We start from the raw sequence: 13,168 nt of genomic DNA on the forward strand, positions 1-13,168 counted from the left end.
GCCCTGAGGGGAGCGCCGGCACCCGCCCGCCGCGGGGAGGGGGCAAGGCGGGACCTCTCTCTCTCTCTCTCTCTCTCTCTCTCTCTCTCAGCGTGCGTTGCCATGCCAACGCAGCGGGGCGCGCGGCGGGCTCAACGGTGCCGGCCGGCCGTTGGCCCCGCCCGCGCCACCGCCCCGGCGGCCCTGCCGCACTACAGCTCCCGGCAGGCTCCGCGCCGCGCCGTGACTCGGCTGGGGCGACGGCGGCGGCGCTGGCCGGGATGGAGTGAGGGGGCGAGCGGCGGAGAGAGCGCAGCCCACCGAGCTCCGGCCCCTTCCCCCCTTTCTCTCTCTCTCTCTCTCTCTCTCTCTCTCTGGCCCGGGCCTATGCGGCCCCCCAGAGACCATGGGATCCAGGATCAAGTGAGTGCCCCCCCGGAGCTCTCCAGCCCCCCCCCCCCCCCCTTGCAGGCCCTCAGGAAAGCGGGAGGGCTCTGGAGAGCGAGAAGGGGACTTCCCCGCCCTCCTTCCAGCTCCCTGTGAGGCCGCGCGGGAGAGACCCCGGCCGAGCCTGCAGGCCTCGGCGTAGGGCGAGAAAGAGGGGGAGAAAGGAGCGGGAAGAGTGCTTCCACACCCCCCAGGCCAGCTGGCGGGCCGGGGAAGGGAGGAGGCGGCAGGGCAGAGGGCCCCGTGCCGCCAAACCCCGACTCAGCGGCAGGACCCCGGGGCGGGGCGCTCCCCCGTCCCCCCTGCCCTGAGGAGGGGAGGAGACCGCCGTTTCCCGCCCTCAGACCCAGCGCTGGTCTGTGGTCTACTCTTTCTCCCCGTCGTCTGGTCTCCGTGTGGTAGCGCGTAGGGCCAGGCTGTGAGGGCAGTTTGAATTTTATCGGTGCAGGCCTTTAGGGAGGATCGGGGCTGCTGGAATGGGAAAGTCTTCGTTGCCTGCGCTGGTGATGTGTGTTCTGGGGGTGTGGTGGGGTCGAGAGAGTTCCAAGCCACCTTGGCTAGGTTAGAGTGTGCTAAAGGAAAGATGGATAGTCTAGCTATGATCCCTTGAAAGTGCATTAGCAAGGGGATTGGGGGGAAGGAGAAGAGTGGTGCAAGTGATTAATGTGTTGGGCCTGCAGCTCCATGCTCTCAATATATTTTTAATTTTCATAAAACTGGGAGTTGATTTATTGGTAAGTCCTGTTGGTATGTTTGGTATTGTCACATTAAAGATCTCAGTTCGTTTATATGCCATTCCAGGCAAATTCAGTTCCTCTGAGACAAGTAGAGGTGTAATAAAGCTATCACCAAGCAGGGAGTGCTGACATCTTTGTGCATGAAAGATGTGATAGAGTGGAGAGATCCAGTTAGATTGTATTTTATTCAGCAGTTTCGGTAGCTGCTGCTGAGCAATTGCTTTTCCTTCTTGAACACAGTATTCTTCAAGATTACGTAGGGCTTTAACTTTACACCTCTTTTGTTTAACTTGAATATGAGACTAGAGGAGACGTAGTTTGTAGTGTCCTTAGTGTGATGACACACCTTCATGTTCCCAAGTCCATAGGCTGGATAGGCATAAATATGTGTATATCCAGCCAGGTGTTTTAGGATAATGCAAGCAGGTAATTAGCACTTGTAACGATAGCACTGAGGTGACTGGTTGGTTCCAGAAGGCCACCTTCCTTCTTTGGGAGATACTTTTTGCACTTTTTTGGCATATGGGTTCTCAACTGTTGCTACAAAAAATCAAAGTCTGAGAAACTAGTTAAACTCTTAGTTTACCTTCAAATACAGGTAGAACCCAAAATCGTTACTATTTTGACAGCAGAGCAGGCTATATCTGTAACTTGCACCTTTGGATCCTGCAGTGGTCACCCTTGCTTGGGTCACTTCAAGATCATGATCTGAAATGACTTCTTATGATAACCTTATCTTAAATCTATTAAAAGGCTGATGCTCACTTACAATGTAGTTTCTTTTGTGTACATACTGAATCCACAAGCTGTGTTTACCATCTTCGGGTTTTTCATTGCTAATTTTACCTTTAATGGCTTTGTGTACACTTTGCTGAATGTGAATGTAATCACTTGGATGAGATGCTTCAACTGGAAACCTCACTGGTATCAGTGAGGAGATGTAGCAGTTAGAAGTATTTATTACAGCCAGTGGACTTTAGGACTTCTGCGCAGTCTTTCAGTGTGAACGTGTCTTTCAAGTTTACAGACAAAGCCCATGTCTTCCTCTGTCACCAGGAAATCGCAGGTGATAACCCCTGTGAGCATTACTTTTCATTCCTGTTGGACTTGGTAAGAAAGCATTTTGTCCATTGTGTGATTGAGCAACTTTGCCTTGAGCAACAATTAATAAATTGCTTTTTTCCACTTCAGACAGAACACTGTGCCCAAGTAGAATAAGGACAAAATTTCAAAATGATCCTGAAATATATAAAGAATGAGAGAGCCTATCTGAGTAAGAGGTTTTTCTGATCTGCTCTTCTGAGCTGGATGTTTAATCCAGCAAAGATTTTCAAGTTGATAAGTAGGTCTCTTATTGGGGCAGGCGGGAGCGTGAATGAGAAAACTATTTTATAATTGGGTATACTGAGGCATACCTCCTTTATTGGTGTCACCAATATGTGTTGGAGCCCTAGCAAATATCCAATAGTTGGATCTCTTGCTTCTTGCTATAGATTGATAATTATGAGGGATATTAAACTCCTTGACACATAGTCACTTGCACACACTGTTATATACTCTGCATGAAACCTGGACATATGTGTCAGGTATTTTTGATGGATGTATAGTAATGAGTCATTTGAGTGAAAGACTGCTTAGAGAAGGTTACCAATAGCTGCATCAGACTGAAGTGAAATAAAACAAGAAGTTGCCAACAATCCTGCAAGCTTTTGACTTGTGTATAGCTGCAGGCGAAAAAAAGGCAAATTGAGTATTGGGTTACACTCTTGGGTTAAACTTCATGTTAGAGCGTGTCATATGGTACATGCAAGGCACTGTGTGCCAGCGAGGTAATGTAAAATAGGAATCTAGTTAACCTGGCTGCTATCGCTTCTTGCTGGCCTTCAGTACTCAAGACATTACAAGAGAGAAAGGATTTTTTTTTTTTTTTTAACTAATGTGTCAATATCAATCTGTTAACAGAATTGCATTGCGCCATAAAAAAACTTGGCATGTTCCTTTCCAGAGGTGGTTGTATTTCAGTGATGACGGAAGAGATCCCTAATATTAATCTGGGAATGCTTTCTGATATTTAACATAAAGTTTGCTATATACTGAAATGAAATATTATCTACCTAGGGAATACCAGGCAGAAAAAGTTAAATACATGGAAATTAATCAGGGTTTGAGCTGCAATTTCTGAATTGAATTAGCAATTACAGATTTCTGCCAATAATTTTATTCTGCAAGAGTTGAGCAACTAAGTCTTGTTACAAGACAACTAATTATCAGTGTCAGGCTCCTCTCTTATGCCTCAATTTTTAAGTGCAGTGATACTTTCTGTTGTAAGTGCTAGTACATTTTCCTATGTGTAGAAAGAATTGCTCCTGACAAAATTGAAGTGGGCTTTAGATATGTAAGGTATGTACTTCCATACATACAGCTTTGGAGGAGGACTTTATTTAATTATATTCTGCATGAATCTCTTGCAGCTCGGTAAAAAATAATTTTGGTTGTAAAAGGTACATAAATACCTTATTTTAAATATTATATTACTTCAGTGTAAAATTGAATTTCTTAGGGATTGCTTTGATACTAAAGCTATTTCTACATCAGAGAGATTTGAAGTAATTCATACAACTAGCATTTATCATAAAAGCATTCTTTTCTCATAGAGCTCCTTCCTAAACTTATATTTCCAAAAAAATACTGCATTTCCTTCTGAAATCATCCAGTTACCAAATAAATGGGGTACTATGTATTTTTGTACATACATGTTCTATGTATTCTCTTTATTGCATCTGTATGTTCACTTAATAACTGGCCATGGGTCTTTAAGTGATTATTGGGAGGAAAGAAAACTTTGTGTGTGTGTGTGTGTGTATTTAAGGTTATAAAGCTGTGGATGATTTCAGTGGGTTGAGGTTTCAATACAATGCACAGGTGGCATTAGATGTCTGCAGGGTAGTTTAATAGTCATAAAAATGGACTGCAAAATATACATATTATGATGCATGTTTATGCTATATTTGCAAACTGTATGAAATCTCATAGTGACTTGTTTCCTTAATTCCACTGAAAAGTTATAAAATATTCAGAATTCAACAATGACTTCATTCTCATACTGAGGTGTTAGCTTGTTGAATGCAGCCTTTAATACTAAGTTTCTGACTTGGCAAAGCTACTTTAATTTCACTGTTCCTAGAAATAAGTGGACGTTTGTCATGGAATATTAAAATACAAAATGTGATGTCTTTTTGTCTGAAAGTTTTGGTATGTAGTATGCGCTCTTGCCAGCTGTGTTATACAGTGTTTTCACTGAAGCATTTGAACACAGACTCTATAACATAATACTAAAAAGGTGTTTGTTATTTTACCCATTAGCTGTAAAAATATTATAAAATTTATAAACTTTTAATTAAGGAAATGGTGCTAAAAATAAAGACACAAACAAGGAGTGTAAGATAAGGCTCCACAGCAATATATGTGAAAGGACAAATATGTTTCTGGTGTTATGTGAATATCATTTCATCCTCATCCTATACTGTGATTGTAGGAATGTAGCTAAGAACCTCAATATTTGAAGCAGACTATATGCAACAACTCTTAAGTAGCATAGAGAGATTATGCAAGTTTGTTTTATACTGCAAAATAATAGTTGATTTGTTGATTTTAGATTTCTCATTACTTATGAATGTAGTTTTCTGAAAAGTGGCTACTTAAGACAAATCAGTTGGGAACTGGTGGCAAATTAAATTAACATTAATTGAATAGTGAACCATATTGTTGCTCCTGCGAGGTGTTCTGTGAAACTGTAGAGTGTGATCCTATGCTACTGAAACCAACGGTAGCTTTTCTGTTGATTTAAATAGGTGTGGGGTTTGGCTTAGAGCCACTTGAGTTACACTAAATGGGCCTGTGGCATGGTTAGAAATGTTTTGTTTAATCCCTTTTGGTGTTAAAGTAGGATTAAAAATAATAGCAATTCTCTGAAGAGTAGGCTGAACTGCTTGACATGTTTATATATTTGGTTTGAGATGCTGGGTAAGATGAGTTTCATTTTTTAAATTATTATTCAGGTAGGAACTCTAGCATATATATATATAGATATGGTTTTTATCATTATTTTAATCCTTAGCTGTAAGGGAGCTAACAAAATGCCCAAGTTAATTATACCTCAATTTTCTAATGTTAGATAGTTTACATTAACACACAGGAGACGATATTATCACTATACAAGCAGCCATAAATTTAGAGCAGTAATTATGCAGTTTTGATTCTTGGTTTTAACCAGAAAAATCTAAGAATAAAATGTCACATGTTTACTTATGGAGTTTACTTATGTTTAGTTACTTATTTCAGTAACTAAACAGTTACAGTCTAATGTGTCATTCTCTTTAATCTCATAAAAATTTTTCAAGTAGCTAAAATTGTTAGAGTCAGGAATTTAACTCAAAATATGCTTTCTTATACAATCACCTGCTGCCTTTACATGCTCCTTATGAAATGTAATTCCGGAGCTACACTTACGGAGTTAGTAAGAACTGAAAATGTACACTAAATGTTTTTTTTTTTTCTTAAGTCATATATCTAACTTTTTACTTTTATTACTGGTATATTTATAACTCTGGAGCAGAATGAGTCTCTTTCCTCAAGCTTCATTTACATTTTGTAGCTGAATTTGGTGTCATTTTTGACTGTCGCACCTATTTCCTTATTTTGCATGCATCTGGCAGCTTTCTGGGTTTAGGATTCTGGAGTCTGATGAGGTAAAACCTTGTGCATTTGTAATATTCTTCAGCATGGCCTTTTTTTTGACAAAGAGGTAAAAATATTTTGACAGGTAGTGAAGAGGGGAACTGTCTTCATCCTAAATACAGCCTCTTAAGTTTTCCAATAATGTATGCATAAAATGACTTTGCATCCTCTTGACTGCAGCTTTTTTTTTTTTTTTCCTTTTTTCCTGAGTAAATACGTGTCATGAAGTTGAACTGAAGGGTCACAGTAATGAAAATGTGAATCTGGGTTGTTTGGCCCATGTTGGACAACGTGACTCTGTTTTCAGTTTGGTGAAGAGAAAAGAGTATTCAGGATTACTTTTTTTTCCTGAAAAAAATCCCTGTATTTAGCACATAGGTGACTTACTTGGTCATTTGAAAGTAAAGGTGAAATAAAAAGAACTTGCTTTTGCAAGTTGCACACATAATCAAAATTACTATTGTGGCCAAGAACTGAAAGAACTTGTTTCTCTCTCTGAGTAGCATTCTGAAAAGTGATTTAAAAGGCATGGTTTTCTTTTTCTGATGAAGTTCTGAATGATAGGCCTGTGATATTTTAGTATCTAGAAATGCTGACTAGTCACAACAATTGAATTGACTTAAAGGTTCTGTGTGCTTGATTTCTATTGTTTTGATTCTTTTTTTCTCTGTAGAAGTTTGTTAGACACCCTGTTCATACTGACTCATCTGAGCTTCAGTTATATCTTCTTACATACTAGTAAGGCAGAAAGATCTGATGTGAAATCATCACAGACTATAAAACAAGAAATCTAGTTTATCAAGTTGTCATTGTAACATATGCATTCTTAGAAGCCTTTTTGACTGAGTAATTGAAAGCATACTTGAAAAAAAATTCTCAATATGCTAAATACGTTTTGTTTTTTTTTTTTCTTTTTTCCCCTCCTTTCAGACAAAATCCGGAAACTACCTTTGAAGTGTATGCAGAAGTAACCTATTCAGGAATCAGTTGCATTGGGAAAGGTACTGTTTTGCACTGTAATTCTAGTATTCATTAGCTAAAACTATTCTTAAGAACCATGTACTGTGAGATAATGTAGTATGTTCAATATTATGCGGTTCTAGCTTTTAAAGATATTTTAATCACTGGTTCTGTGCAGTCTTACAGTTAGGACTAATAATGAGAAATTCTTGCCTCTGTCCCTGATTGTGGGCAATTTTCTGATTTCTTTGACTGCTTTGCCTCTTTTTTAAAATAGAAATAACTCTTCATTAGGTTGAAAAACTAAATGCATTTTCAGATTTGTATCTGCTGCTCATATAAGGAATGGGTAGTTTTAAAACAAAAAATACTCTAAAACTTCTTGTGTGGAATTTATTTTTACTTCCTCTTTCTTACTTGTCTACAGAAGTATTTTTACCTGTTCCCATAATTCTTCCTTTGATCAAATGATTTTATCTAGAAATAAGGCAGGAAAGCAGCTTATGATTTGGTCAACTATTTTTACCAAACATTGTTATCAAGCCATAATTATAGAAGTGTTTTTCTATAATATTATTTGACAAGTATTCCTATGTTTATGCTAGAGAAATCCCATAACTGCTGAAATCAACATGTAAGTATGTTGGTGAAATTTTGATTGTACTTTTTCTAAACCTCATGAACTTGATCAAATAAGCAGGAAAAGCAAAGGTTGAAATTCGTAATCCCAGAATTTAGTTCAAGATATTGTTGTGCGAGATCAGTCTCTAGAATGTTACAAAAAGGAGGGATGTCAGAATTAAATAATTATGATTAGTCAACATATACTGAACTAATATCCCTTTTATCTTTTATGAAATGATCATGTGTGTACTGTATATATGGTACAATGAACTAATAGAAAGGATTTTTATGTTTTATTGACTGGAAAGCCACTTATCTCCTTTTATATCTGTATTTGTTTGTTACAATCAGCAAAAGTCAAATAGCTGCAACTCTTTACTCCCAAAGCCTCCATAGGAGTTGTAACTGGAATACAGTTTTGGCTTGTCCTACTGCTATATGCCATCACGACTATTTGATATAACTGCAGGAGCCCTTTTAATAACTAGTCTTTGTTTCTGCACATCTGACCTGGATTCTAGTGCCAGAAAATCTGAACAAATTTGACCATAAACATTACATTGTACAGTACTAGTGTCTGGGTATAATCTTCTCTTTGAAGTTTGTTTGCATCCCCCTGGAGGGATTAATTCCCTGCTGTGGGAAGGTGGGTTAAAAAGCACGGAAACTACTTTACAGGTTTTTAATTGGAGAATTTAGTATACATTTTGTTCTATAAACCAACTGATTCTGTGGGAGTTTCACTTAGTTGTGTTTTTAGGTTTCTTGTATGCACTTGTAGGTGCAAAATCTTCAGAAATCATTTTTAGTGAGTAAAGAAATTGTTTTAATTGTTTTTACAACTCATATATTCTGAAGTTATTAATTCTCTCTGAATAATCTTATTTTAAAAGATTTTTCCCAACAAATTTTTTTTTTATATATTTAAGAGGTGCCCTTTATTCTCAGAAGTCTTAGATTTGTGTATCCCCAAATATTCTGTCCTTTTGCTCTAAATTAAGGTGGTTGGTTGGTTTTCTGCAGCGTCAATTGTATTTAACAGCTATGCTGTATCCCAGGCAAATCACTATTCTAGAAATATAGACGTAGAGACCTTCATGTAGACTTTTCTACTTCTTGGCTAGCTGTTCTATGCCAGAAGACCAAGAATATATATCAACTTATCTTTTTTGCGGTCAGGGAGTGTATGTTAAATGGCAAGGAGCAGTTACTGTTAAGAAAAGCAAAATGTATAAAAGGTGTGTAAGGAGCAAATTATCAGACATGTTCAAAAAGCTATTTCTTCCTGCGTAATGGATCCCAAAATTAACCAAGACAACTGTTCTTCAAGTTCGTGTCTAGTATAATAGTGCTATTGATCACTTACAATGTTCTTAATTCTTATATCAATCTTCTGACATGGTCTTGTGGAGAATGAATTGCTTCAAAGCTGTAACAGTCCTACTGTGGGAGACTGTCTGGCTTGTGGGATGGTAAAACATGCCTTTATTTTGTTTTATTCAAAAGTTTGTATAGCAAAGGATGTTTTCCGTGTGACTGTTAAATATCAGCTGCAATTGAAAGCTTTACTATATGGGAGATACTGACTTGTGTTATTAACTACTGACAGACAATTGTACATTCAAGTAGCTTTATTGCTCATGTAATTGTTAACAATCTTGCATTAAATATTTATTTGGTTAATAACTTTTGAAATGAATGAAAGCAGCGTTATCCATTGACTGTCATATAGAAGGCTCCCTCCTAATTACCAAGAGAGTTGACTGCAGAAGGAAAAAATATGTTCTAGGCTCCAAGAAAGATATTAACAAACTGGAACATTTTCAATGGAGGGCCACCAAGTTGGTGTGTGAGCTAAAGCACTTGCACTGTGAGGAGAGGTTGAGAGTGCTGGGCTTGTTCAGCCTGGAGAAGACTTCAGGGAACTTGAATAGCAGCCTACCTATGAGGACTTCATCAAGATGAGAGATGCAGGCTCTTCACAGAGGTGCATGGCAGGAGGACAAGAGGCAGTGACATAGACTGACTCAAGAGGCGTTCTAACAATGTTGGGAATGTGTTCGCCATAAGGACAGTCAAGTATTGGACCAGGTCACTGAGAGAGGTTGTACCATCTCCATCTTTGGAGGTTTTCAAGACCCGACTGGATTACAGCCTGAACAACCCAATCTGATCTCACACCTGGTCCTTCTTTGAGCAGGAGGTTGGACCAGAGACCTCCTGAGGTCCCTTCCAGCCTGAATTATCCTATGATCCTAAGATTTGATTCCTAGAAATGTAAGCTTCGTGAACATCTGGAAGATGTTTTGTACTCTTAATAAGGTATGAAGAGAAAACTTCATTGAAACCAAAGAAGTTGAAAAAGCAAACATTGTTTTATTCCAATCTAGGCAGAACTCTGCCAAACCACAATGAAATGTGTGAACTGAGAAAGGAAATGATCACTGGATCAGCTCAGCTGCGGTCTGTCTGTCCTTTCCCTTCTAGATTGTTTAGAAATAATGATCATCTGTGCTCAGCATTGGTGATTTGTATATTTTTGGCACATGAAGTTTTTGGTACGTTATACAATTCCAGCATTCAGTTGTATTTAAAAGCTGTGGTTTTGCTATTCTTTGTTATGTTCATAGCTCTTATTTGGGGACTTGCAGATTTTTCTTACTGGGTCACTTTATGTGAATGTGGTACCTTTGTTTTGAGAACTGTGAAGCAAGATAGCTGCAACTGTGACTAGCATCATTAAGATGAATATTTGTTATTAAGAAGATACTTCCTTAAGAAAAGACAATTACCAAACCAGTTTTTTGCCTCATGACTGTGATTTCTGTGGAAGCTGGGAATTCCCCTTAGCTAATTGAATGTAAGTTAGTGGGTGTGGGTGTGTGGTGGTGTTTGGTTTTTTTGGTTTTGGGTTTTTTTTTTTTTTAAGAACATTTGACTTCCTAAAATGGAATGAAAATACAAAATGCTTTTATCATAACTTTGTTCCCACTCTTTTTTTTTTTTTTTTTTCTTTGGCCTGTCTGGAATTCAGAATTTTTTTCACTTAATACTTCAATGATGCATTCATTCATGTTCTACTTTTTAGTTTCATTGAATAGCACTGTTGCCTTCTCACCAGAAGTCTAGGGCAACAAAATAGAATAGGAAGAATGGAGTCTGCATCTTTACAATGACAGTACATGGAAGATACCTAGGGAGAAATCTGTGTTGTATGTGTCAAGTAGAAGTATGTCAGGCATAGGAACTTTGCAAGTCTAGTGCTTTGCACCAACTCCCACACACTTACTTTCAGGAAGAGAGGAGAAAATAGTCATGGTTTTATTTAAAAAATGGAATCTTGTTAGAGGGAAAATATTGACTAAAACTTATAGTGTTGATACTTTGATTCTTTCCTTTGTACTATCAGGTAAGTACTGGGTAATGACTGTGATTCAGAGGAAAAGGTGCAGTTTGAAGGCCGATACAGAAGCCTGGCCAATAGGCTGACTTAGGTTCAGTAGTCTTAACCAGGTGCCTTTTGTGCAGTGGTGTAATTGGGATGGAGTAGGATGCTGATACTGGACAGATGGGCACAACAAAGTCAATTCTTTGACAAGTATGGCTGGTAACTTTGTCTTTCAACCATTCCAGGTGAATAGAGAGATTGTTAGGACTTAAAAAAAAAAATTGATTACTAAGACAAATTCCAGTTCACATATAAGGCTTTAATATTCTGTAGCCTATGTGTGGGGTTTGTGTCTTTGCCTTTATGCATTTTAGTGCTGTGTAGTTCTGACAGTAGGAGAATTTCTAACTTTCCTTATCACTTAGATATAAGGAAGGCATCTGCCTTGCTAAATCCAGGTGTATTGCTTTTAAAAAACCCACAACCAAACAAAAAGTTTTTGGATTTATCATCATTTTAGAGGTTTCACTGATACGAGTTAACCTTGCTTCAGGAAATAAATAAAATAGAGCCTCGAAAATCATAGATAGAGGGGAAGAATAATACAGCTTATTGCCCAGCAGATACCAGTAATATATTCTGGACATCGTCTATAATTGCATTAGTTTTGCCTTTCTGCTGTGATACTTAAGTATGACTTGGGAGAGATGAGTAGATGTATGTTTTAGTTGACACCAAAATAATTATTATAGCACGTCTAACGCTACATGCAAGGTTTAAGGTCTACCATTGTTTTTGTTAGCATACTGCTCTATGTTATGTTTTACTGTTTGCTGTAGTTTAAGAAAAATGTTTAAAACCAAACTTTGTTTTCCGTGCTTTTCATACTCGATACCAAAATCTTTGCAGCAGAGGATGTCTGTGCTGTTTATCACTGATGTAGCTGGTGCTTCTCAAATTCAAGAAGCTAAAAAGGGTACCCATTTATATCTTAGCTGGGAATGCTAAATTCTCTGGTGTTAGGGCAGTGCGTGTTCCATAAAACAGCACGTTCCTAAGCAAATAATGTTGGACATTCTAAGCTGAAGCTACAAATTACAGTTTTAACTTATAAGTTTTGATGGTAAGTCTGTGTCTTTGGTGCATGATCTTGTCTCACTCATTGGAATTGTTATAGGCAGTGGATAATTTGAGAGCAAAATAGATGCTTTGTACTGTTTTACTGGATTTCTTTTCCCATTTTTAAACTTCATGTAAAGGAAGGGAAAATGCATTTTATGAGATTGTGAAGTCCTTCTGATGGAGGGCTTGCATATTTGTCATGGCATCTCATAATAGTAAAACTTCACAGAAACTGAGGTAGTAGATTACAAAGAACTTGTTTCTTTTACAAATGATAACTGCTTCAGTTAGCTTAAGCACTTCTAGAAATTCAGTTCTATACTATTGACATACTGTATGCTTGCAAGTAGAGTAAAGTGCATTGGAACTGCATTTCCTTTTTTTTTTTTTTTTTTTTTTTTAAACCTCAGCTGAATGGAGGTTTTTTGAGATGCGGAAGTAGAAAGAATCTACTAGCAATTTTAGTTTAAATACCTATATAAAGAAAATGAAAGCATACTAACTAACTAACAAATCTTTCTTTTAACTTCCAAAGCACTTCATGATCGTAAAACTGCTGCAGATCATTCATCAGAAATATGATGTGACAAATTTAAGGATCTTCCTGGACCTCAGCCAAAGATCCTCTCCTGTTAGATGGGGCTGTGAGGAGAATTGTAGTCTAACTGTCAAGCTGTTCATGTAGAAAAAGAGAATTTGTTAGTCTAAAGTAACCGATCAAAATAGTCTCTAAAGTATGAACATTTGAAAGTAAATGCTCACAAGAGTAAGAAACCCCCCCTACACCCCTCTCTGGGAGGACGTAGCATGCTTTTGTATGGGGTTTTTGTGTTCTCGCCAAAGCAGACATTATAAAAGTATGTCAAATCTGTAGCTTTACCATGTAGTGTGCCAAAAGGCCTTTCTCTCCAAGGACCTCATCTTTCATCTTTTTGTGAGTGTAGCATAAATTCTTGCTGTGTGTTCAAGGAAAAAGCTAAAATGGTTTAGTACAGCTAAAGGATTTCTTTCTTTTTAAAAAAAAAAAAAAACCATGGTAAGTTAGAAGCCTAAATGTGATAGCATGGACAAAGTGTAAGTGTTAGAGTTTAACAAATGTTCACTGGATTAGTAAAGGAAATGTAGTTTATACTATTTCTTTTATGACAGAATTTAAAAAGTCTTGCTGTAAGAC

At 37.9% G+C, this 13,168-nt stretch overlaps 1 protein-coding gene across 11 annotated transcripts in view; it reads left to right on the top strand.

The window, feature by feature from the left end:
* Positions 1-205: 205 nt before the first annotated feature.
* The window catches only part of DENND1A (DENN domain containing 1A), a 216,331-nt gene continuing 203,368 nt past the window's right edge, over positions 206-13,168 (top strand). For 10 of the 11 annotated variants that reach the window (XM_052814751.1, XM_052814755.1, XM_052814752.1 and 7 more), the window contains exons 1-2: positions 206-402; positions 6,831-6,901. In XM_052814751.1, the coding sequence (XP_052670711.1) occupies positions 386-402; positions 6,831-6,901 (88 nt within the window). In that variant the 5' untranslated portion in view covers positions 206-385. Of the gene's footprint in view, positions 403-6,830; positions 6,902-13,168 lie in introns of those variants that run through there. The other variant, XM_052814762.1, reaches the window with a different exon arrangement.

This window comes from Harpia harpyja, chromosome 19, assembly GCF_026419915.1.
Source record: "Harpia harpyja isolate bHarHar1 chromosome 19, bHarHar1 primary haplotype, whole genome shotgun sequence".
NCBI classification, from domain to species: domain Eukaryota; kingdom Metazoa; phylum Chordata; class Aves; order Accipitriformes; family Accipitridae; genus Harpia; species Harpia harpyja.